The sequence below is a fragment of the Sus scrofa genome, chromosome 9 (genome assembly GCF_000003025.6).
Source record: "Sus scrofa isolate TJ Tabasco breed Duroc chromosome 9, Sscrofa11.1, whole genome shotgun sequence".
NCBI lineage: Eukaryota > Metazoa > Chordata > Mammalia > Artiodactyla > Suidae > Sus > Sus scrofa.
This window is the reverse complement of record NC_010451.4, coordinates 64,548,808-64,572,845: the sequence shown is the minus strand read 5'-3', so window position 1 is coordinate 64,572,845 and position 24,038 is coordinate 64,548,808. Positions and strand designations below refer to the sequence as shown.

Genomic DNA, 24,038 nt, shown 5'->3' with positions numbered 1-24,038 from the left:
AAGAGATTCACAGGAGCATTATTTACAGAAGCCAGAACCAAAATGTCTAATAATTAAATGTAGAAACAAAATGTGGTTCATACACATGCATTATTCAGCCTCAGAAATAAATTCTGACACATGCTTCTACAACATGGATGAACCTTGAGAACATTATGCTAAGTGAAATGAGTCATTAAAAAGACAAATATTGTATGACTCTACTTGTATTAGGTATCTAGAGTAATCAAACTCAGAAACAAAGAATGGTGGCCACCAGCAGCTGAGTGGAGGGAGGTATGAAAAGTGTAGTTTGTTTTTTGCAAAACTAAACAGTTTTAAAGATTGGTTGCATAACAATGTAAATATACTGAACGTACACTTAAAAAAAATGGTTATGACATGAAATTCCCGTCGTGGTTCAGTGGAAACAAATCTGACTCACAGCCATGAGGATGCAGGTTTGATTCCTGGCCCACCTCAGTGGGTTAAGGATTTGGTGTTGCCATTAACTGTGGCGTAGGCCACATCTGTGGCTCGGATCCTGCATTGCTGTGGCTGTGGTACAGGCCAGCGGCTACAGCTCTGATTCAACCCCTAGCCTGGGAACCTCCATATGCCACAGGTATGGCCCTAAAAAGATTTTTTTAAAAATGATTATGACAGTAAGTATTATGTGTATTTTACCAAAATTAAAAAAAATTTTAAATAAAAAATACCAAAATACGGAGTTCCCATCGTGGCGCAGTGGTTAACGAATCCGACTAGGAACTATGAGGTTGTAGGTTCGATCCCTGGCCTTGCTCAGTGGGTTAAGGATCTGGCCATGCCGTAAGCTGTGGTGTGGGTCGCAGACATGGCTCAGATCCCCCATGGCTGTGGCTGTGGCTGTGGTGTAGGCCGGTGGCTACAGCTCCAATTAGACCCCTAGCCTGGGAACCACCATATGCCGCGGGAGCAGCCCTAGAAAAGGCAAAAAGACAAAAAACAAACAAACAAACAAAAACCCAAATATGAGATAAACATATCTGTAAAGAGCCCAGAAAGATAAGCACTTAACTCAGTGTTTAAATGACATAAATAACAGTGGTTATTTATGGAGAATACTGATGGAGAAAGGAGGGTCTTATTTTCTGTAAACTTTTGGTTTACATTTTGATCATAAACATGTATTAATCTAACACTTTTTATTTATTTTTATTTAAAAAAAATTTTTTTTGGTCTTTTTGCCTTTTCTAGGGCCGTTCCCCGTGGCATGTGGAGATTCCCAGGCTAGGGGTCTAATCGGAGCTGTAGCCACCGGCCTATGCCACAGCCACAGCCACGTGGGACCCGAGCCATGTCTGCGACCTACAACACAGCTCATGGCAATGCCGGATCCTTAACCCACTGAGGGAGGCCAGGGATGGAACCCACTTCATGGTTCCTAGTTGGATTCGCTAACCACTGGGCCACGATGGGAACTCCAAGCTAACACTTTTTTTTTTAAATTCAATTAAAAATAAATTCCATTGGATATAACTTTTTATCCTTTTTTGGCCACATCTTTGGCATGCAGCAGTTCCTGGGCCAGGGATCAAATTCAAGCCACAGTAGTGACAAGGCTGAATCCTTAATCCTTGACAAATGAGATACAATAATTGCTGGTGCCTACAAAATACAAAATTCTAGTATTTTTAAACTATTCTTATCCTTCTTTCTCCCTACTAATAGAACACCAGGGGCTGCATCAGCACTTAATTTTTTCAGAGCCTGAGTGCCCCCCCACCCCCGGACTTCAAGAATGTTACAAGGAAAAAAAAAAAAAAGGAGTTCCCGTCGTGGCGCAGTGGTTAACGAATCCGACTAGGAACCATGAGGTCGCGGGTTCCGTCCCTGCCCTTGCTCAGTGGGTTAACCATCCGGCATTGCCGTGAGCTGTGGTGTAGGTTGCAGACGCGGCTCGGATCCTGCGTTGCTGTGGCTCTGGCGTAGGCCTGTGGCTACAGCTCCGATTCGACCCCTAGCCTGGGAACCTCCATATGCTGCAGGAGCTGCCCAAAGAAAGAGCAAAAAGACAAAAAAATAAATAAATAAATAAAATAAAATAAAATTAAATTAAATTAAAAAAAAATGTTACAAGAGTGTTAGTGGGTAGTTAGCAAGACCCCTTCTGAAACCAAGAACCAATTCCATAAGTATAACCGCTCACATACCAATGGCTGCCAACAAGAGCAGCTTCCCAGCAGCATGTTTTTGTAACGTTAATGAAGCCAGGAGTAATGCCTCTTATAATACAAACTTTAGTTGGAAGAAAAGATAGATTGTAGAAAAACAGAACTTAAAAAAGCAAACACACAGGCTCCAGTAGAGCAGGAAAGTAAGCAAAGATTTCAGAGCTTGACTGTAGAGTTCCCTGTACCTTATTTCTCACTATCATCATTTGCTCTGTCAAAAATAGAGCCTTCCATGTCTTGATCCATTCAGAATGAGCCGCAGCAGGCACAGCTTTGCTTACACAGGGCAGCTAGGTTAGAAAGGTTGCACGGGAAATGGAAAAAGCAGCCAGCAGGTTTTCTCAGGGATTATACTGCTCCAGCTTTTATCCTCTTCCCAGCTATTTTGGTGCCAAGAAAGCTGCAGGGAGGTCTTTTGCTCTCAAAAAGCTTCTCACCAGAAAGCCTGAAGCAGTCTCAGGGCTGCAACTCCCTCTGCTGCCTGATGCTGATGTTTACTTTGCATGTCATAGCAGGTTCAACTGAGTTTCAATTGAAAAGCAGCCCTCTATTTCAAAATATGACCCCAAAGCACAAGTTCAAATAGAGTAGAAGAGCTAGCATACCAGGTTCCAAGCTGGACTGGTTTCTACACTCACCTTACAAATCTCCTCTCTCACAAAGGATATCTTTCCCTAGGTTTCAAGATCTCAGTCTCCCTCATAGGCACTTCAAAAAGCAGGAACTGGACTTCTTGGTTCTTCCTTACCTACCCTGAGTAATACTGCTCATTAGCAGAATTTATGGTCATTCATCTTTCAAGAGCCAATTTATTTTTTTCAATATCCAATTTTAGTAACACTTACCTACAACCAGTATATTGTATGGACAACAGTAAGGAAGTTCCTCAGAAAACTAAATATAAAACTACCTCATGACATAGCAATCCCACTCCTGGGCATATACCCAGACAAAAATACAATTCAAAAAGCTACATGCCTTTGCTGTACAGCAGAACATTGTAAATCAACTATAATTAAAAAAAATTAATGATAATATGCACCCTTATGATCACAGCAGCACCGTTCACAATAGCCGAGACGAGGAAAACAACCTAAATGTCTAAAGACAGATGAATGGATTAAGATGTACGTGTATATAATGGAATACTACTCAGCCATAAAAAGGACAAAATAATGCCATTTGCTGCAACATGGTTGCAAGAGATTCTCATACTAAGTGAAGTCAAGTCAGAAAGGAAAAGATAAATACCATGTTTCATCTATATACATGGAATCTAAAATATGGCACAAATGATCCTATCTACAAAACAGAAACACCTTATGGACATGGAAAGCAGACTTATAGTTGCTGGGGGGGAAGGAGGAAGGAGTGGGATGGACAGGGAGTTTGGGGTCAGTAGATGCAAACTATTTAGAAAGGATAAGCAATAGGATCCCACCATACAGCACAGGGAAGAACATGATAGAAAAAGAATGTATATGCATATGAATTACTGGGTCGTTATGTTGTACATCACAAATTGACACGACACAGTAAATCAACTATACTCTAATAAAAAAATACTTAGCATGTGGTACTGAAGCTACGTCTGTCAGTCACTGTGAATATTCAACTAACCGTAGATACTCAATAACGATTTAACAGGTTTTTTTTTTTTTTTGCTTTTTAGGGCCACACCCATGGCACATAGAAGCTCCCAGGCTAGGGGCTAAATCGGAGCTGTAGCTGCCAGCCTACACCACAGCCACAACACAGGATCTGAGCCAAGTCTGTGACCTACACCACAGCTCACTGCAATGCTGGATCCTTAACCCACTGAGCAAGGCCAGGGATCAAACCTGAGTCCTTGCGATTACTAGTCAGATTTGTTTGCGCTGTGCCACAATGGTAACTCCTCCATTTAAGAGAATTTTAACTAGAACCCTGAGATATTGGCAGAGGAAAGATCTGTCCATATAATTCAATTAGGAAATAAGCAACTACTGCAGGAGAAACCAAAATCCTTAGAGGTAAGAATAAGAGAAATGTCTCTCCAACTAACATAAAATTATTCTGCCTTAACAAAACTTACCAGCACTGCTTGTGGGTCTTTTTCAGCTTACCAATCGCAGTCTTCCTATTAATTCTTAACAGAGCTCTTTTAAAATAAACTTAAGGCATTTCATTCTCTGCCTATGTCCAAATACTTCTCACATTCTGATCTTACCAATTAAAGAATTTTTTTTTTTTAGGGCTACACTCATGGCATATGGAAGTTGCCAGGCTAGGGGTTAGACCAGAGCTCTAGCTGCAGGCCACAGCCACAGCCACAGCCACTAGGGATCCAAACCACATCTGTGACCTACACCACAGCTCATAGCAACACTGGATCCCTGACCCACTGAGCGAGGCCAGGGATTAAACCCACATCTTCATGGATATTAGTCAGATTCATTTCCACTGCACCATGATGGGAACTTGAGTGATTAAAGAATTAACAAAGAATTGGAGTTCCCGTGGTGGCTCAGTGGTTAACGAATCCAACTAGGAACCATGAGGTTTCGGGTTTGATCTCTGGCCTTGCTCAGTGGGTTAAGGATCCGGTGTTGCCGTGAGCTGTGGTGTAGGTTGCAGATGAGGCTCCAATCTCATGTTGCTGTGGCTCTGGTGGAAGTTGGCAGCTACAGCTCCAACTGGACTCCTAGCCTGGGAACCTCCACATGCTGTGGGATCGGCCCTAGAAAAGGCAAAAAGACCAAAAAAAAAAAAAAAAAAAAAAAAAAAAAGAATTAACAAAGAACTCACACAGTAACTTTAAGAAAGTGCTAAGCAAATACTGAAGCTATTATAATGTCCCCAACTTACTGTGGTTGGGAACCCTCGTGTCCCAGCAACCAGAATTAGAATTAATGATGAAGACATATATTAGCACCTAACCCTTACTTCTGTGAACATTCCTCTTCACCACCACCCACTATCCGAAGCTCATCTGTCAGGTAGAATTCCTACTCTGCTTTAAGAACCTACAGATCGGAGTTCCCGTCATGGGAGCAGTGGCTAGCGAATCCAACTAGGAACCATGAGGTTGCAGGTTTGATCTCTGGCCTTGCTCAGTGGGTTAAGGATCCGGCGTTGCTGTGAGCTGTGGTGTAGGTTGTAGATACGGCTGGGATCCCGCATGGCTGTGGGTGTGGCTTAGGCCGGCAGTTACCGCTCCGATTCGACCCCTAGCCCGACCTCTATATGACCTCTATATGCCGAGAGTGCGGCCCTAGGAAAGGCAAAAAAAACGAAAAAAAAAAAAAAAAAACCCTACAGATCATGGCTCTGTGAAAAGTAAATATCCAGGGTGAGTGAAATCCTTCAGAAAACTTTAAATAGCAATGGAGTTCCCGTTGTGGCTCAACAGAAATGAATCTGACTAGTATCCATGTGGACGCAGGTTTGATTCCTGGCCTCGATCAGTGGGTTAAGGATCTGGCGTTGCTGTGAGCTGCTGTGTAGGTCGGCAGCTGTAGCTCCGATTTGACCCCTAGCTTGGGTACCTCCATATGCTGTTGGTGCGGCCCTAAAAGACAAATAAATAAATAAATACCCACAGCTAATGGTGCCATTGTATAAGCTCTACAGCTGAGCAGAAGAAAACAATGTAAATTTTTTAATAAAAACACCAGGAAAGCATTTATTTTTATCTCATAATAACAAAGGACCATCAAAACAATATGAATATATTTCAGAACTGCCCTCTCAACAAAGGACACCTGTTGAGCAAAGGACACCTTTTGAGCAAAAACCCCATACTGCCTTCTCAACAACTTCTCACTTCAGTTGGAGACACTTTGGAGCAGAGTAATGTTATCTCCTTTTAGCATGATCCGACCTGTAATATTAAAAAAAAAACAAAAACAAAAAAAACTATTAACCACCCGGACAACTGTGTAACCAATCACATTTTAACCTCAGAATTTCAGATGTTCTTGAGTGACTGAAAATGCTTTCTTTCTCTCTTGGGAAGGTGTTCGACATTTTCCAATATCCACATAATCCACATATTGAAAGGCTGTGCATATAAGAGCATGTATACTTTTTCAACAATAACCTAATGAAGGTAGAGAGATGTTACTTTATGAAGAGTACAGTTTCTGTAGACTAAGTCAACTGAATAGGTCTAGCGCAACATTTCCTAATGCTCTGAATTTGCAGAAGTTAAGAAATGAGTTTTAGGAAATGTAACATACTATACCCTGACTCTAAACTCTTAATAATAAAGATTTCATCCTGTAATTAAAAAGGTATATAAGTTTAACCTAACATTTTCTAAACTTATTTTGAGTAGAGAATACTTTTTTCCTGAGAAATTTCTATAAAATATTCAGAAACACTGGTGTTCAGAAAAACAGTTTGAGAAATGCTAATCAACAACAATAGCAATTGTTTCACTTTCCTAGGCTTCTACAACAGATAATATTAATCTGTTCTTACCAAGGAAAATCAACACTTTGCAAACAATTTATAAATAATGTCAGTAAGGGTAGCTTGCCCTTCCTGGTAAGACATATTTAAATTTGAAAAATTCAGGCTTACCAAAAATAGCCCAAGCAGGAAAAAGTATAGCAAAACATTTACAACTTCTCAGAATCTACTTTCTTTTTTTCTTTTTGGGGTTACACCTGAGGAATATAGGTGTTCCTGGGCTTGGGGTTAAATAGGAGCTGTAGCTGCTGGCCCATACCAGATCTGAGCTGCATCTGCAACCTATGCCAAAATTTGCAGCAACCCCAGATCCTTAACCCACTGAGTGGGGCCAGGGATCGAACCCACACCTTCATGGAGCTACACTGGATTCTTAACCTGCTGAGCCACAATAGGAATTCCCAGAATCTATTTTCCACATAGCCAGTATAGGCTCAAGAAAATCTTCAGGGTCTGGAAAAGAAAGACATCTGAAATCCACCATTGATAAAAATACCAGGAGCTGTGAATTAGTGCACTGGACAATTAAAGATAAAATGCCTAAATAAAGCTCAAGTTAATGGAATTTTAATAGAAATGATTTGGTTTGTCTTGATGAAGGCATGCATGAACCCTAAAGAACCACTGTTAACTGGGTTGAGAAACTGCCTTCACTGTTTCAAATATTTTAAAAAATTTCTACTATGTGGCGAGAGTATATTAGAGCGAAAAAAAGGGCAGGACCCAGGCACTTATGGAGCATGTGGTTCTGTGGGAGAGACATTAATAATCCCACCAATGAGTGTTTTACTACAGATTCAGCACGGCACACACTCCCTCAATCCCCAACTCAAAGCAAAGCAAAATCAAATCCTGGCAGGAAGGGATATTTGATCTGAGTCTTAAAGACATAAGGAACAACATACACAAAGATTTATGGTGGGACAAACGCACAGATTTCAAGAATTGAAAGAACTGTGGATAAGGCTCAGAAAATGAAGCAGAGAGTGATACGAAACTAGGAGAGGGAGATAAGGTCAGATCATGAAAGACCTTGAAAACTACATTAAAGATTTTCTTAGCCTATGAGCAACAGGAAGCCACTGAAGGATTTCAAGCAAATGAATGACAAGTTCAGACTTATGTTTTAAGTAGCTCAGTGGAAACAAATCTAACTAGTATCCATGAGGACACAGGTTCAATCCCTGGCCTCGCTTAGCAGGTTAAGGATCCCATGTTGCCATGAACTGTGGTGTAGGTCGCAAAAGCACCTTGGATCCCGTGTTGCTGTGGCAGCGGTGTAGGCCAGCAGCTGTAGCTGCGATTCAACCCCTAGCCTGGGAACCTCCATATGCAGCAGGTGTGGCCCTAAAAAGACAAAAAAATTTAAAAATAAATAAGTAAAAAGATGACTGGAGTCTGCACAGCAAACTGGAGATGACTGAGGAAGCTGTGATGAGTTAGTCAGTAAGCTGAATAGAAACTGGTGCCATTCAGTACGGCAAGGAACACTAAAATAGAATTGAGTCTGATTTCTGATATGCTAACTTTGAGGAGCGCGTGAGACATCCAAGTAGAAATGCTGAGTAGTCTCAGAGAGGCCTAGAAGTATACAGATAAATTTGGAAGTCAACATATAATTGAAGGTATGGTCTTGAGTGCTTAGGAAAATAATGAGTGACAGAGGAACCTAGAACCAAGCCTAGAGCAACTCAAACATTTAATGGCTGAGTCCCAAAGAATGAGTATACAAAAGTCTGAAAAAGGAATAACTAGCAAGAAAAAATGAAAACCTGACTAGTATCAGAGAGCCAAATACTATGTGGAGCTCCATAAAATGAGGACCATTATATTTAATACCATTAGCCTTTGGTGACCTTGGTGAGAGCTGAGTGGAGAGACAGAAGCAGAAATGGAGTGGGGTGAGGAACAAGTGACAAAGGATGATTTCAAGAGTGTACTAATCCTGGGAGTTCCTGTCATGGCTCAACAGTTAACGAATGTGATTAGCAGCCATGAGGACGCAGCTTCGTTCCCTGGCCTCGCTCAGTCGGCTGGGGATCCAGTGTTGCCGTGAGCTGTGGTGCAAGCTGCAGACTGGCTCGGATCCTGCGTTGCTGTGGCTGGAGAGTAGGCCAGCAGTCACAGCTCCAATTCGACCCCTAGCCTGGGAACCTCCATAGGCTGTGGGTGAGGCCCTAAAAAAAAAAAAAAAAAAAAAGGAAGAAAAGAGTGTACTAATCTCACAAATAATAACTTCTCAAATGCCAACTATATCTAAACATGAAATGGGTCAAAACCTACTCAATACTGCAAGTAAATACAAATTTCTACAATTCTTTTAAGGCCAGCTATATTCTTACCCAGTTGTTTTCTTGACTTTGTTTTAGAATGAATCTCTTCTGCATCATCTAATACGAGGTTCATATACTCATCAAAACCCTGGAAAAATAAGCCAATTGTCATCTCATGAGATCGTAACCAAACCATTCTAAATGAATATGCCAATATACGATCAGAAATGAAAGTTCAGGAGTTTCCATCGTGGCTCAGTGGTTAACAAACCCGACTAAGAACCATGAGGTTGCGGGTTCGATCCCTGGCCTTGCTCAGTGGGTTAGGGATCCGGCGTTGCCGTGGGCTGTGGTGTTGGTCGCAGACGCAGCTAGGATCCCAAGTTGCTGGGGCTCTGGCGTAGGCTGGCGGCTACAGCTCTGATTTGACCCCTAGCCTGGGACCCTCCATATGCTGCGGAAGTGGCCCAAGAAATGGCAAAAAAAAAAAAAAAAAAAAAGAAATGAAACTTCAGAAATTCACCTTTCCATTGATCTTTCAGTTGAAACACCACCTCCTCATCCTAAGCCTCTTTTTAGATAACAAAGAAAGACAAAATGTACTTCAAATTTAGTAACCTTTTGGACTTAAGATTTCATTAATTATGCCAAAGAGCCATTTTATCTATCTTTCATAACCTGATCAAGAATGTGTGTACATGTATGAATTACCTTCTACTGCCACCACTCTTCCCATGTTCCCTCAGGATGCCATCACCACTAACCACCATGCTTGTTTCTCAACTAATAAACAGGGAAGGGAGAGATTACTGATGGATCTACACTGTCTAAAGGAAAGACCAGAGTCCTCATGTAATACCTACAACCATATTTTATCTTTCTTTAAAACACCATTTAGGGAAAACAAAACAAAACGTTATTTAGATCGTTCTACCATCCTGAATGTCTTACTTAACAAACCCCATCTAACTTGATTCAGGTAACACCTAACCCAGTACTAATACTCCATTAATCCTCACCCCCTCAAATTTTATTTCTCTTGAGCACTCCTTTAAAGACTATTATTGTTGTTTAAATAACTTTTAAAAGTTAATTTTCCCTCTGTTTTACGAATTACTCAATCCCTATCAAGCAGAAAAATGAGGCAAGGATGGTGGGCCCTGAAGAACTTTCCTTGGGTTGGGTCTTTGACTTTTTGTACATTGCTCTGCAGGCCATCTTTTGTAAAATCTTTTTCTAAGAGATACCGCTCTGAGATAAAAAAAATCCTGGGTACTTATACATGTATGTGTAACTGGGTCACCATGCTGTACAGTAGGAAAAAAATATGCATTAGGGAAATAACAATTGATTACAATTAAAATTAATAATAAAATGAACTAAGATAAAAAAAATACTAGGGGTTCCAGTCCTGGCGCAGTGGTTAATGAATCCGACTAGGAACCATGAGTTGCAGGTTCGATCCCTGGCCTCGCTTAGAGGGTTAAGGATCTGGCGTTGCTGTGAGCTGTGGTGTAGGCCAACGGCTACAGCTCCAATTAGACCCATAGCTGCCTGGGAACCTCCATATGCCTCGGGTGCAGCTTTAGAAAAGACAAAAATAAATAAATAAATAAATAAAGTTTAATTAAAAAATTAAAATATCCTGGATACTCACAATGATACAGCCCTCTATCCGCATATTCACTTGCTCATAAAGCCACACCTGAATCCGTGATCTCTGAAATAATCATAAAAATCCTAATGTTAAGAAATAAGTAAACAAAATCCACCACTTTGGACAAACAATAGACAAATACAGCTCCCAGAAAAACGGTAACATAGCAAAGCCAAGACTAGTTACTTAACAAGAAACATTCTAACTTAATAAATGCTATATCGGGACAGAGTTGTTAATAACTGTCCTGTTTTGGTACTCAATCATATTTCTACTGCCTCTGGGCTCTACACATTTAGAGTGAAAACTTGCGATAGGACTGCACAAAGATGTTTCTTATCTGCTATAGCAAAATCCAGTTCCAAGGCAGCTTTCTGTAAGTTCTCGGTTTTCCACCTCTCATACCTAATCACCAGGAGAGGGACCCTTGATTCTGGTGATTAAAAATTACAATGGCTATTTTTCCATTGTGTTGCCGCACTAAAATTTGTCAACAGCAACCACATTTCTTTGAGATAATTTAAACACTCTGCAGTGCCAAGTCAAATTCCAAGTACTAAAAATAACCCCAAAGGAAAAGAAGTTTCCACTGAATCCTCTGAACTTATCCCTCCCATCTTTCTTTTTTAGTGTCTTTTCAATACATAAGGGTGTGTCCCTCCATCCCCCTTCCCCACCCCTCACCCCCAGTACAAAACACACCATTTGGTTTAAAGCTGACTCAATTTTCTTCCAGTGTTTCATCCTAGTGGGAAGGGTTAAAGGTCCCAATGTTCTGGCCATGATCACTAAAAACAAAAGTAGCAATACCAGGATACCACTGTCACCTGAGCCAATAATTATTGGCTGTGCCTACAACTTTTTGAAATAAGTAATACTGGTCTTGCAAAGTAAAGACAACACAACTCTTTGCATGCTTGGACTTGGCATGGCTACACACAATTTTATCACATTAGAGCTTTCCCTGCACTCCTTCCCCTCAAATACCCTTCCAATCTCCAGTTTCATCTACTTTTAACTTTAGAACAGTGAACAGACAAGATAACACAAACAGCAAAATAAATTCACCCTTAACTTAAAAAGTAATTATGAAACAATTAACAATAAACAACTTACATTTTGCAAGTATCTGAAGATGAGGTTCTGCACCAGTGGTTAAGGAAAAATTTCATACATTCACAGACTCTACCCCCTGAAACTGGTCAATTCTACCCCCGCCTCACTTTTGTTTTCTGAACTCGAAGTCTGTGCCTATGCAACGAAAAGTGCCCAATTAGGCACACACTTAGAGCTCCCAGATATTGTAAACGACCCCTTCCACCCCATACTCTCCTGCAGTCTCTTCAGCACCAACATCTTCCTTTTGCCAGACGCCGCTAACTCCCGCCGTCACTCAGTACATAATTAAGATTGTCTTCCATCCGCACACCCCCACCATTTCTGTCTTTCCCACCGCAGGGGTCCGCCCAAGCCCACCTCCCACTCATCACCGACTCTTCAACTACCCGCGCTTTCTACCAGTCTCGAGCGCCCCGGAGGCTCATGGGATGAGGTGCTGCACTCCGCTCCCTCTGGCCTGCTCTTTCTGTTCCTTCGCCCCCCATTTCCTGGTCCGAACCTCCTAGTTTTCACATCCCGAGTAGGATACGATGGGCTGCACCATCACCTTCTGCACTTTCTGGCCCTGGCCACGGTACGCCATGGTGGAACCTCACAAAGGCCACACTACTTCGAAATGCAACTTCCGGAATAAGGAGCCGGAAGCGGAAATGCTCGGTGCTCGCGCGGTGACCTGGGCGGCTCCAGGGAAATACCTCTCTAGCCACACGGTTCCCGCTTATCTCTGTGCTCTATAGCATCCGGGGGAGGCCAAACTGAGTCGATGGCGTTTTGGAACATGGGTTGGTCCAACAGCGCCACCTGGAGTGTGGTGGAAGGAGGCGCAGAGCGGCTTCGGTTGCGCGTTGGCGGCTGCCGGGAGGGGCGGCTGATGAAGTGGCGCCACCGTGTCTTCATTTTCTGACTCTGCTTTAAGAGCCCAAACGTCCTGTTTGGCACCTTTGTCTGTGAAGTGAGTTAATTTAGTGCCTTTTTCTAAGGCCTATTTCCCTGGAAATTAGGCTTGATGGCACTGTTGTGGTGGACAGGGTAGGGCAGCAAGAAGCCCAAACTCAGAGCTCTCATATCTGACACTTTGAGCCACGATCTGAATTCAAAAGCCGGATGCTATGGGGAGTTCCCATTGTAATAAACCGGACTAGTATCCATGAGGACGCAGGTTTGATTCCTGGCCTTGCTCAGTGGGTTAAGGATCCCACGTTGTGGTGATCTGCTGTGTAGGCCCCAATTTTTTTTTTTTTTTTTTTTTTTTTTTTTGCTTTTTTAAGGCCGCGCCCGGGGCATATGGAAATTCCCAGACTAGGGGTGGACTCAAAGTCACAGCTGCCGGCCTACACCACAGCTGCTGGATCAGAGCCTCGTCTGTGACCTACACCACAGCTCCCGGTAACGCTGGATCCTTAACCCACTGAGTGAGGCCAGGGATCGAACCTGTGTCCTCATGGATACCAGTAGGATTTGTTTCCACTGAGCCATGAGGGGAACTCCCATGCAGCCACTTTTATTTATTTATTTATTTTTGCATCCACTTTTAATCTGACACAAAGACCCAAGTAAAAATTGGCAATGGATGTGAACAATCAGTATAGCAAAGGAAATGTAAATGATCTTCAAACAGATGAAAACATGTTCGACTTCACTTGTTATAAGAGAAATGGAAACTAAATTACAATAAATTGTTTTCCCTCATTGGATTGGCAAAGATCAAAAAGGGGTTGGTAATGTGGATTATTAAACTCTACTTCTAGGTATTTAATCCTACAGATGAACTTATACATGTGAGGTAATCATTACAGCACTGTTTAAAATACCAAGATGGCAAAAACAACCTAAATGTCTATCAACAGAAACCAGCTCAATTATGGCATGTTCACATAGTGTAATACTATGCAACTAGAATAAAAGTTGAAGAAGTTCATGGTGTCTTGATATGAAATGATATCCAATATACAGTAAGAGAAAAATCAAGCTATGATATCCCTGAGATTTACTTCAAAATAATTTAGAGGAGCCAGCAGAGCTGGATCTCAGGGCAAGTCTAAGGAGCAAAATCTAATGAGTCACACTCAAATATGCAAGTATAACCCCAAGAGTGAGGACTTCCTTAAATTATGCCAGGCACTTTGCTTGCCTCACCCTAGCTCCAGTCCTGGGCCAGAATAGGGGATGGATTGTTGGTATGGGTATAGGTGAAACAGGATTTGTTACAAAATTTTAATTCATAATTTAAAATTGTGATAATAAATATAATAAAAAAGCAAGGTGCAGGATATCATATGTATTACACCTGATATCATATAAAAGTGTATTTGTGCTTATATATGCCTAAAATATCACTAGAATACCTGAGAAACTGATAAGATTGGCTTTGGAGGAGAGCTGGGACAGGAGTAGGAGGGAGGATTTTTTACTGTATACCCTTATATACATTTTGAATTTTGAAACTTGTGAATGAATGTATCACCAATTCAACGAATTTATTAGATAGTGGAAAGTCCTGAAAAATTTGTTTTCCCTTTTCTTGTTCCAACTAACCATAATGTTCTTGTAAAATTTGAGATTTTCATGATATTCCCAAGGTACCTGCAATCTCTGGTTCAAAGAAACACACACTGAGAAAAGGGAGTCGGCTCCAGGCCTTCTGAATATTGAAGAACATCCTTCCTCTCAGCTTTTAAGTTTCTTCCATCTCAACCAGAAGCCTCATGACTTTTTGGATGGCTGTGATTATTTAGAAGCACACCAGGAGTTCCCACTGTGGTGCAACAGGATTGGCAACATCTCTGGAGCGCTAGGACACAGGTTTGATCCCTGACCTGGCACAGTGGGTTAAGGACCCACTGTAACTGTGGCAATTGCATCACTGCATCTCGGATCTGATCTCTGGCCTAGGAGCTCCACATATCACAAGAGGGCCAAAAAAGAAAAGAAAGAAGCAGCATGCCAAAGAATGGGGCGAGGGGTGGAGTGAGGGAGAATAGGGTTAGGAAGAGACAGGGGCAGTCTAGGAAAGATTAAACAGCCCTTAAAATGGTCCAAGAACTTTTTTTTTTTTTTTTTTTTTTTTTTGTCTTTTTTAGAGCTGTGGCATATGGAGGGTCCCAGGCTAGGAGTCTAATTGGAGCTACAGTTGCCGGCCTACACCACAGCCACAGCAATGTCAGATTGGAGCCGAATCTGTGACCTACACCACAGCTCACGGCAACGTGGGATCCTTATCCCACTGCGTGAGGCCAGGGATCAAACCCAAAACTTCATGGTTCCTAGTCGGATTCGTTTCCACTGCGCCATGATGGGAACTCCCCAGGTAAACAACTTTATAACAATGAGGGTAAACAAAGAGTATTTGTCTAGCAGACAGGCACTGAACCCCAGTTTGGGAAGAGGGAGAAGGGGGTATTAGGAGAGGTAACCTGGAAGTCATAGAACATGTAGGAGTTAGCCAAAGAAAAGAGGAGAAAAGAGACCTAGGTAGAAGGCAGCATTAACAAAGGCAAAGGGATTAATTAAAGAGAGATCAATGATAAAATTATGTAGCTAGTAGTTTTGCTAGTGTAGAGCATGAAGGGTCAGTGGTGGAAGAGGCAGATACAACTGATGGTCAAAGCTCACTAAGAACAAAACTTACCTGCTCAATTTGGCTGTTTGCAAGCTCCCAGGCTAAGGTTTGAATCTGAGCCACAGCTGTGACCTATGCCACAGCTGTGGAAACCCCAGATTCTTTTAACCCACCGCACTGGGCCAGGGATTGAACCCGAGTCTCCACAGCAACCCATGCCACTGTAGTTGGATTAAGCCACTGCGCCAGAGCGGGAACTCCTTGAATCATCTCTTTTGCTAAGCTACACAAAACTCCAGATCAAATACCTCAAGGAAATCTTCCCTGACCAGTCTTGAATTTATTGATTTCTCATCTGTTCCCTCAATGGATAGCATCATCCAGTAATACTTGCACTGCTTCACTCCTGTTACTTTTCCCTTAAAATTACTATTATTATTTTTTGTTTTTTAGGGCCACACCCACAGCATATGGAAGTTCCCAGGCCAGGGGTCCAATCAGAGGTAACAGCTGCAGGCCTACATCACAGCCACTGCAACGCAAGATCCAAGCTGCCTCTGCAACCTACACCACAGCTCATGGCAATGCCTAATCCTTAACCCACTGAGCGAAGGCAGGGATCAAAGCTGCAATCTCATGGATACTAACTAGTTAGATTCCTTTCCACTGTGCCACAATGGGAACTCCACAGCTTTCTTGACTACTCTCTTTGACGTCTCAACCCATGTAACCATATATTAACCTTATATACCTTATTAACCATATATACCTACCAGGAAAGGCTCCTTCCATTTTGCTTCTCCTTTCCCTTCAAGTTTCTTCTCTTCCTCCTTTCCAATTCTCTCTTAAATGTTATCTATTCAACAAACAAGTCTTTTTTTAGTCTTTTATTTGAGCATCTTACCTCCTCTGCATTCTCATCTGAATCTTAAGTAACAAGCTGTTGCTTTACTCCTATCTGAAGACAAACCAGTCACAGAACCTAAAGACCTAAAAGCCCAGAAACAGGCAATACCAAATTTTAATCCACTGCTTTTTGCTCATCACCATAGACTTGGACTCTGCAACATCTTCACAGTTAAATCCAAACAAACCTAAGTAATTTAGGCACACTCAGTAAATTTTGTGACTTTTATAAATTCTGGAGTGCTGCTTATTTAGGGCCATTGCTTATGTTCTGTCCATTTTATTGTACAATGTTAAGAAAATGTATTTTCTTTGTGTTCATGCCCTTAACATTGTTTTGAAAATTCAAATTGCAGAAAGCAGAGTTTGGAAAATAAATTATTAATGCAGAAAGTTGTGTAGGTTGTGTAAACGTCCAGATTTAATGAGCAGCTTTCAAGGCTCAGATTTAAGAAAAAAGTTTTTTTTTTTTTTTTTTTTTTGTCTTTTGTTGTTGTTGTTGCTATTTCTTGGGCCGCTCCCGCAGCATATGGAGGTTCCCAGGCTAGGGGTCAAATCGGAGCTGTAGCCACTGGCCTACGCCAGAGCCACAGCAACGCAGGATTCGAGCCGCGTCTGCAACCTACACCACAGCTCACGGCAACACCGGATTGTTAACCCACTGAGCAAGGGCGGGGACCGAACCCGCAACCTCATGGTTCCTAGTCAGGATTCGTTAATCACTGCACCACGACGGGAACTCCAGAAACCATGATTTTAGAAAAGGATCACAGAACTTTGACAGAGAACAAGCTTTATTTCTGAATCTGTCAATTATTAAACAGCAATGTTATATCTATGGTGGTTTCAAAGATCAGCTGAGATGAAAGTATGTTCTGGCCACATGAGAGAGAATCCACTGGAGTTTGAGGTTAATGTCAGAATTTTAAAGGATCATCTATTTTGAAAAAAACATAGTTGCAAATTATCTTGAAATTTCTAGCTATGGCCAAGATCTGCAACATTTGTGCCCTCTTCCTGTTAAAACTGAAAAACATAATCATTCAAAACAATGCATAATCTGTTTTGCTTTTTGTGAAAAATTGATTCAATTTATTGGGGACTTTCAGACTATTTGGAAAAATCTATGTTCTTTGGTAGCTAACAAACTTACATGTATTCGCATAACCAAAAATTGGCACACTACTGAAAAAAAAAAAAAGGACTTTGCTGAATTAAGTTTTATAAGCCTTCATGCTTGAAAATTCTAAACTGTTCGAGCCATCTAAGATCATTTCTGAAACTTCTCTTTTAGAAAAAAGTAATAAGGAATGAGGAGTTCCCGTCGTGGCTCAGCGGTTAACGAACCTACCTAGCATCCGTGAGGGTACTGGTTCGATCCCTGGCCTCGCTCAGTGGGTTAAGGATCCGATATTGCCGTGAGCCGTGGTGTGGGTTGCAGATGTGGCTCAGATCCTGCATTGCTGTGGCCGTGGTGTAGGCTGGCAACCTGCAGCTCCAACTGGACCCCTAGCCTGGGAACCTCCATATGCTGAGGGTGTGGCCCTAAAAAGACAGAAAAAAGTCTTGAGTTATAGTGATAATGGCTAAGTACCAGTGTTAGAAAAAAAAATTTCATATATATTTATTTTTACCTAAAGCATATGCAGCTAAAACAGCATACTTGTGGGTTATGGCAATATGTCCCTCTATATAGTTTCTAACGCCATACAGTATCTGTGAAATTGGATCGGCTACACAAAAGGCCAACAATATTCTACCTGGGCCTCTACTGAGGCTGAAGTGACATACAACTCTTTAACTCACAACATCAAGACTTTGCTATATCGGTTTTTATTTAAAACACAAATAAGCATTTCTCTTTCTGTAATGGCAAATGGTTCAAATAATGCTGAACATGAATCATTGACTAATACAGGACTTTAAATATGAAACAAAATTATTTTTAAAAAAGCAAAAGAATAAAGGTTATATACAAAAGGGACCAGGAATCTACAAGCTGATTCCAAATGAAATGAGTAGAAAATCTGCGGTGAAACCAAAACATTCCACCCCTGCTTTGGAGAAGGGCTATTAGACAACATTCAGATGGATTGATAGAGAAGTGTCTATACATAAATTTCAAGTCATTTTTGCTTGTGTAGAATCATCCAGATCCTCCCAAGACTGAATGGGCAGTCCTGTGGCTTTCTTCCTTTTCCATATTCCCAACAAGGCTACATGAAGTTCAACTCTTGATGAGCCGCTTACAACAGCAGTTCCTTAGGAGCCAACATGACAGGTGGGTCAGATTTCCCCATGAGAAATAAAACTGGCCACCTAACAGCAAAATACCAAAGTCGACAAGTCCTTCTTTCCTCTTCCTTCTGATTATATACAATATTATCTCCTTTCAAGACTATTATCCCCATCAAATTTGTTCCTTCACAAATCTAAACCTTGAGGTGATATGAAGGAGACCAACATCAAGAAAAGAAAATTCAATTAGGAAATAAAGAAAGCTGGAAGGTATACAATACACCCCCAGAGCATCTCAATAATCCCTGCTGCAGTACAATTCAGTGTACTGCTGCAGTCCATAGATAAATAATGGCAGCTTGAATGAGTTCATTCCCCCCTCCCCTCTGGTAGTTAAAGGGAATCAAATAAATACTGGGCAAGAGGAGCCTGCTGGGAGTTAGAAATAAAAAATTAACCAATTTTTATCCCTGTGACAACTCAATGCTAGTAAGAGGCAAGTACTGAAGAAGGGACAACTTTCTTCCTAAAAAAAAAAATTCCTATAATCATTATGTCACCATCTCTTATTAAGAATCCAGGGAATCCCAGAAATAGAAAATTAGTTTCAGAGGACCCCTGAGGCACTTTAAAGCCTTAAAAAGTTACAGTAATAATAAATTAGCTATTGCTCTTCAGAGGCTTGCAGAGCAGCAGAAGCATGAAAATCAGGTCCAAAAAGTTATGTCCAGATTACAGGTTTCCTGAGCTGCTCAGCTGTCTCTAAAAGCTTAGTGGAATCTCCAAATACCTTTAAAAAGACATACAATTTAACACAGACTGAGTGGATTTTGTTGTTGTTGTTGTTCAGTGGTAGCATGAAATTTGGTCCTTAATGGTAGCAGCTGTCTTCATCCTTTTCAAACTCAGGTAACAACAGGTTCATTAAGACAATACATAAAAGAAATAATATAACAAAAGGGAAAAAAGTCAAAACTGACAAACACCTCAAGGAGTCACTAAGTTCTCTTGTACCCTTTTGCTTGGGTCTCCCACTCAGTCTTTCTGTGGAGAGAGGGTAAGACAGAACTTCTTTCTCAAAGATGCTAAACAATGGCATCGAATGGACAAAATGATTATCAAGGGACTTTAAAAAATCTGACCCCAAGGAATCCAGGACACACATGGATAATTCAGAGGTATACTTCTGATTTGGGGCAAATTCTAGACTAAGGAAATGATCATTTTGGATAAATGTTACAATAGATGAAACTATTTTTGAAACAGTTTTTTGGCGAGTTTTTTTTTTTTGTTTTGTTTTTCTGTTTGCTTTAAATGTTCTACTACCGCCTTCAGCTATCAATCATTTCTGATAGCTCAAGCAGAAGGTCATCTTCATCCTTCCCAGGATCCAGGTCAATCTCAGCTTCTAGTTTGCCTCCTGAAATCTCCCATATTAGTTTCTCAAAATCATCCTCCATAGAGAGTGGGGGCTTTCCTGTTGAAGTAGAGCTGAGTCGGCGAGTTTTTGTAGTCATCTGGGATGAGGATGGGCCAGATGCTTCTGGTGGGGAGAGATCTGAAGAGGAGTGAGTTGGAGGCAGCACAAAACTGTAAAGGAAAAAACCCAAAAGATTATTAGATAACTGCCCCTTGCCAACGACTGGCTGGACCACCTAGTCTCATGTACACAGAATCTTAACCAAGAGTTGTTTCTAAGGACACATATAAAGAATTGTTTTACTGTTCTGGGACAAAGCACTTTCATCCTTTAAAAGAGAATTCAGACAAATGTTTAAAAACTTTAATACAAGCAAAATATAAACAACAGCATAAGAAGAGAACAGCAACCCCAAATATGTTTTCTTGGAATTAATTTGAAGTTTAGCAGATTTATTTAGATGTGGCTAAACTGTAAATGTTTCAAATTGTTTAGCACTGCTATTCCCTAGAGAACATCAATAATGGTGGCCTGAGTTTGGTATAAGAATTTCAAGGTATTACCTGTCTCTAGGTTTTTCTGTCTCAGGCACAGGGACTGATTTGTCCTCAGAGAGAAGTGGGACCACAGCCTACAAAAGAAAGAGTAAGATAACTCAGTGGGAGAGTCAGACTTTTTAATCTGAGCATATTCATTTTCTTTTGCTGCCTTCTCAGAATCCTGGCTATCATTCTTTAAGCCTTGGAATCTAAGAATAAACAATTCAAAGGTTGAGTATATAAATAAGCAAAATATTTTTAAAATAAGCAAAATACAGTCTTAATTAGCCTTTAAAAAAAGAAAATCTCATCCTTCCAACTCTACAAATGTCTAAGCTTGTAAATACACAGTAACAATCTAAGCAAGTAAAATGCTTAGAAAACGACAAAAAAATATTACACATAATAGTGAGCTAACAAGAGAATTTTCCCTGTTTTCCTACTACATAGACTAAAGCACCACTGAAGTGGATCAACTTCTTACCACTGCTGCTTTTTTGGCTGGGCTTTCCTGCAGGACAGTGCTGGAACTGAGTGGCTTCACAGCTGCAATGACAGCAGGGTGGACCTCTGCTGCCTTGCGTTTGGGGGCCAATTTGGGTGATGAGACAACTTTAACTACAGATGGTTTCACATTCACTTTAGGTTTAGCTACAAGGGACAGAAAATATCTGATGAATGGCTAGAATAATCCTTTTTTACATGGAGAATATTACTCAAATATCGAAATTCCCTCACATCAATAGAAATACCACAAATAATTAAAAAACCAAACAAGAAAACCAGACTGAAAATGATCCACCAGCAATTTACACTACATGTGGCTATGTACACATACATACACATAGACACACACTCAAATCCTTTCAGTGGTTCTCAAATTTGCTACTTTGCTTCCCTGGTGTTCTTCAAAACCAGAGGAAAATGCACCATGGAAAATGTTAGACAAAGCATTATAAACAGCAATTTTAAATTCTTTCTTTTTTGGGGGAGTCTATTTCCAGGGCCGCACCCGTGGCATATGGAGGTTCCCAGGCTAGGGGTCTAATGGGAGCTGCAGCCACCAGCCTACGCCAGAGCCACAGCAAAACCAAATCCGAGCCACATCTGCGATCTACACCACAGCTCACGGCAATGCTGGATCCTTAACCCACTGAGCAAGGCCAGGGATCAAACCCGCAACCTCATGGCAACCTCATGGTTCCTGGTCAGATTCGCTAACCACTGAGCCACGGAGAGAACTTCCAATTTCAATTCTGAGAAACGAATTCATCCAGTCCATTTTTAAAAATAGAATTATCAGAAATATTATTATCTACCAGCATGACCAGTATTACAAGGCAAATAATATTCAACCCAATTACTGCCAGTCACTGAAACTTGTTAATTTTGAAATTCTAGCAAGATGCACTAGAAAACACTCACCTTTACCCCTTTTATCCAAGGCCTGTGCTGCACATTTCACATTCAACATTGAGTCCCCAATCCCTGAGGTTTCTACCTCTGCCTTCTGAGATGACTTTGTGGGAAGCCGCTTAGTCAGGTGCCGTGTGGTGCCTGGCACAGTGGCGAGCACTGGTTTCTCTGCTAATTGGGTATTGCCAGAGTCTAAATCTCCCCGAAGGGGTGTTAAAACTGATTTTTCCTTCTGTAAGGTGCTTCGGTCTGGCAGTTTCTGCACATGCTTTTCTCTCCCTGTCTCACATCTCTTGACTTGAATTTTAGTGATGCCAACTCCTGTGGTCTCATCTGAAGCCTATGGATAAATTTAAGCGACAAAATTGAAATCTCGTACCTTTCAAAACCTGTATGATAATAATTTTCTATAAGTTACCAGGCTAACAGCTAAGTTGAACAGTTTCACATGATCTAGAACACAAGAGCTTTTGCTTTTTACTTGAATTAAATAGAAAACACCAAGCTTAAGATGAAAACATTAAAGGTGCATGGAACAACAAAAACCCAAATTCTAAGTCTAATACAAATACTTCCTAATCAGACGTTTGCACGAAGATTTATGTACAAGGTGTGCATTATCTTAATTGTGTAAAACAAAACAAAACAAATGTCCAGAACATTATGTGCCCAGTAAAAGCAACCGTCTTTAAGAATTTAATTAATGTTGTAAAGTTAAATGCTGAAAAATGACACATTGTGGAGTTCTCAATTATGTTCAAAACATGAGCTAAACAATGAACAAGTTCATATACACATATAAAAAAAGACTTGAAAGAAATGCATGAACAAAACTAATGGTAGTTACATTTAGGTGGTGGAATTATAGGGTTCCTTTTTTTTTTTTTTTGTCTTTTGTCTTTCTAGGGCTGCACCCACAGCATATGGAGGTTTCCAGGCTAGGGATCGAATGGGAGCTGTAGCTGCTGGCCCATACCACAGCCCCAGCAATGCGGAAGCCGCGTCTGCCAACTATATCACAGCTAAAGGCAACGCTGGATCGTTGGAGTGAGGCCAGGGATCGAACCCGAAACCTCATGGTTACTGGTCAGGTTCATTAACCACTGAGCCATGATGGGAACTCCTCATTCTTCTTAAGGAATGGAAATTCCCAGAGTTCCTGTCATGGCTCAGTGGAAATGAATCTGACGAGTATCCATGAGGACACAGGTTTGATCCCTGGCCTTGCTCAGTGGGTTAAGGATCTGGCATTACCATGAGCTGTGGTGTAGGTTGCAGATGCAGCTCAGATTCGGCATTGTTGTGGCTATGGTGTAGGCCAGCAGCTACAGCTCCAATTCGACCCCTAGCCTGGGAACCTCCATATGCCTCAGGTACAGGCCTAAAAAGACAAAAAAAAAAAAAAAAAGAAAAAAAAGAAATTCCCAACTTTTAAACAATGAGCGGCATTACTCTCAAAGGCAGAAAAAAACTTAGTTTAAAAAATATTAGTGGCAGGAATTCCTGATGGGTGCAATGGGATCGGTGGCATCTCTGCAGTGCCAGGACACAGGTTCCATCCCCAGCCTGGCACAGTGCATTAAAGATCCAGTATTACTGCATAGGTCACACTGCAGCTTGGATCTGATCCCGGGAAGTCCACGTGCCATGGGGTGGCCAAAAAAGAAAAAAAAAATTAATGACCAATTAAGAACAACTGCAAAAGGGCAGAAAACACTGACATACATTAACACTCTAAGAGAAAACTGTAAGCATAGTAAGAGACTGTTTACCTGCTATATTAGTGACATGATAAATAGAAACTTATAAATAAACTAAAACTAAAAAGCATATTTACTATTTATCTAGCTTTTGCTTGCCACGGGCAAGACTAATTTTAAAATGATTCTAAAGAAACTCACTTCTTTAGCCTCTGTTCTTGTCACACCACTCTGAGAAGCAACTTCATTTTCTTCTTGAAGTTTCTTTTCTTCTTGTATACCTAGATTCACATTAAACATATCATTAGGGAAGTAATTTCATTCACGCTGAAACTTCATGACAGATGAAGATAAAATTTTCTTAATAAAAGTAATGAGGGACAAATAAAATTGCAGATAAAGTGTTTTATAGTCCTCATACAAATTCAAAACGTGCCTTAAAACATCAAAGATCTATATAGTGCTGCTGTAAGGAGGGCAGCTTAACTTCTTTTAATCTAGTGGTTTTCAAAGTTACATGAGTAAAGACAATTTCTCAGAGAATTCCTATAAATTGCCCTG

General features: G+C 41.0%; 2 protein-coding genes across 16 annotated transcripts in view; both read right to left on the bottom strand.

Annotated features, from left to right (window-relative positions):
- SNRPE (small nuclear ribonucleoprotein polypeptide E) lies at positions 5,839-12,302 on the bottom strand. Its single transcript, NM_001097465.1, is given in 5 exon segments — positions 5,839-6,057; positions 8,993-9,071; positions 10,581-10,643; positions 11,697-11,723; positions 12,229-12,302. Coding segments are annotated over 5 exon segments (279 nt in total). The 5' UTR covers positions 12,283-12,302; the 3' UTR covers positions 5,839-6,001.
- Positions 17,975-24,038, bottom strand: part of ZC3H11A (zinc finger CCCH-type containing 11A) — a 35,977-nt gene continuing 29,913 nt past the window's right edge. For all 15 annotated transcript variants that reach the window (XM_005656653.2, XM_013989543.2, XM_013989545.2 and 12 more), the window contains 5 exons: positions 23,679-23,758; positions 21,787-22,117; positions 20,846-21,012; positions 20,386-20,453; positions 17,975-19,992 (listed from right to left, as the gene is read on the bottom strand). In XM_005656653.2, the coding sequence (XP_005656710.1) occupies positions 19,734-19,992; positions 20,386-20,453; positions 20,846-21,012; positions 21,787-22,117; positions 23,679-23,758 (905 nt within the window). In that variant the 3' untranslated portion in view covers positions 17,975-19,733. The remainder of the gene's footprint in view (positions 19,993-20,385; positions 20,454-20,845; positions 21,013-21,786; positions 22,118-23,678; positions 23,759-24,038) is intronic.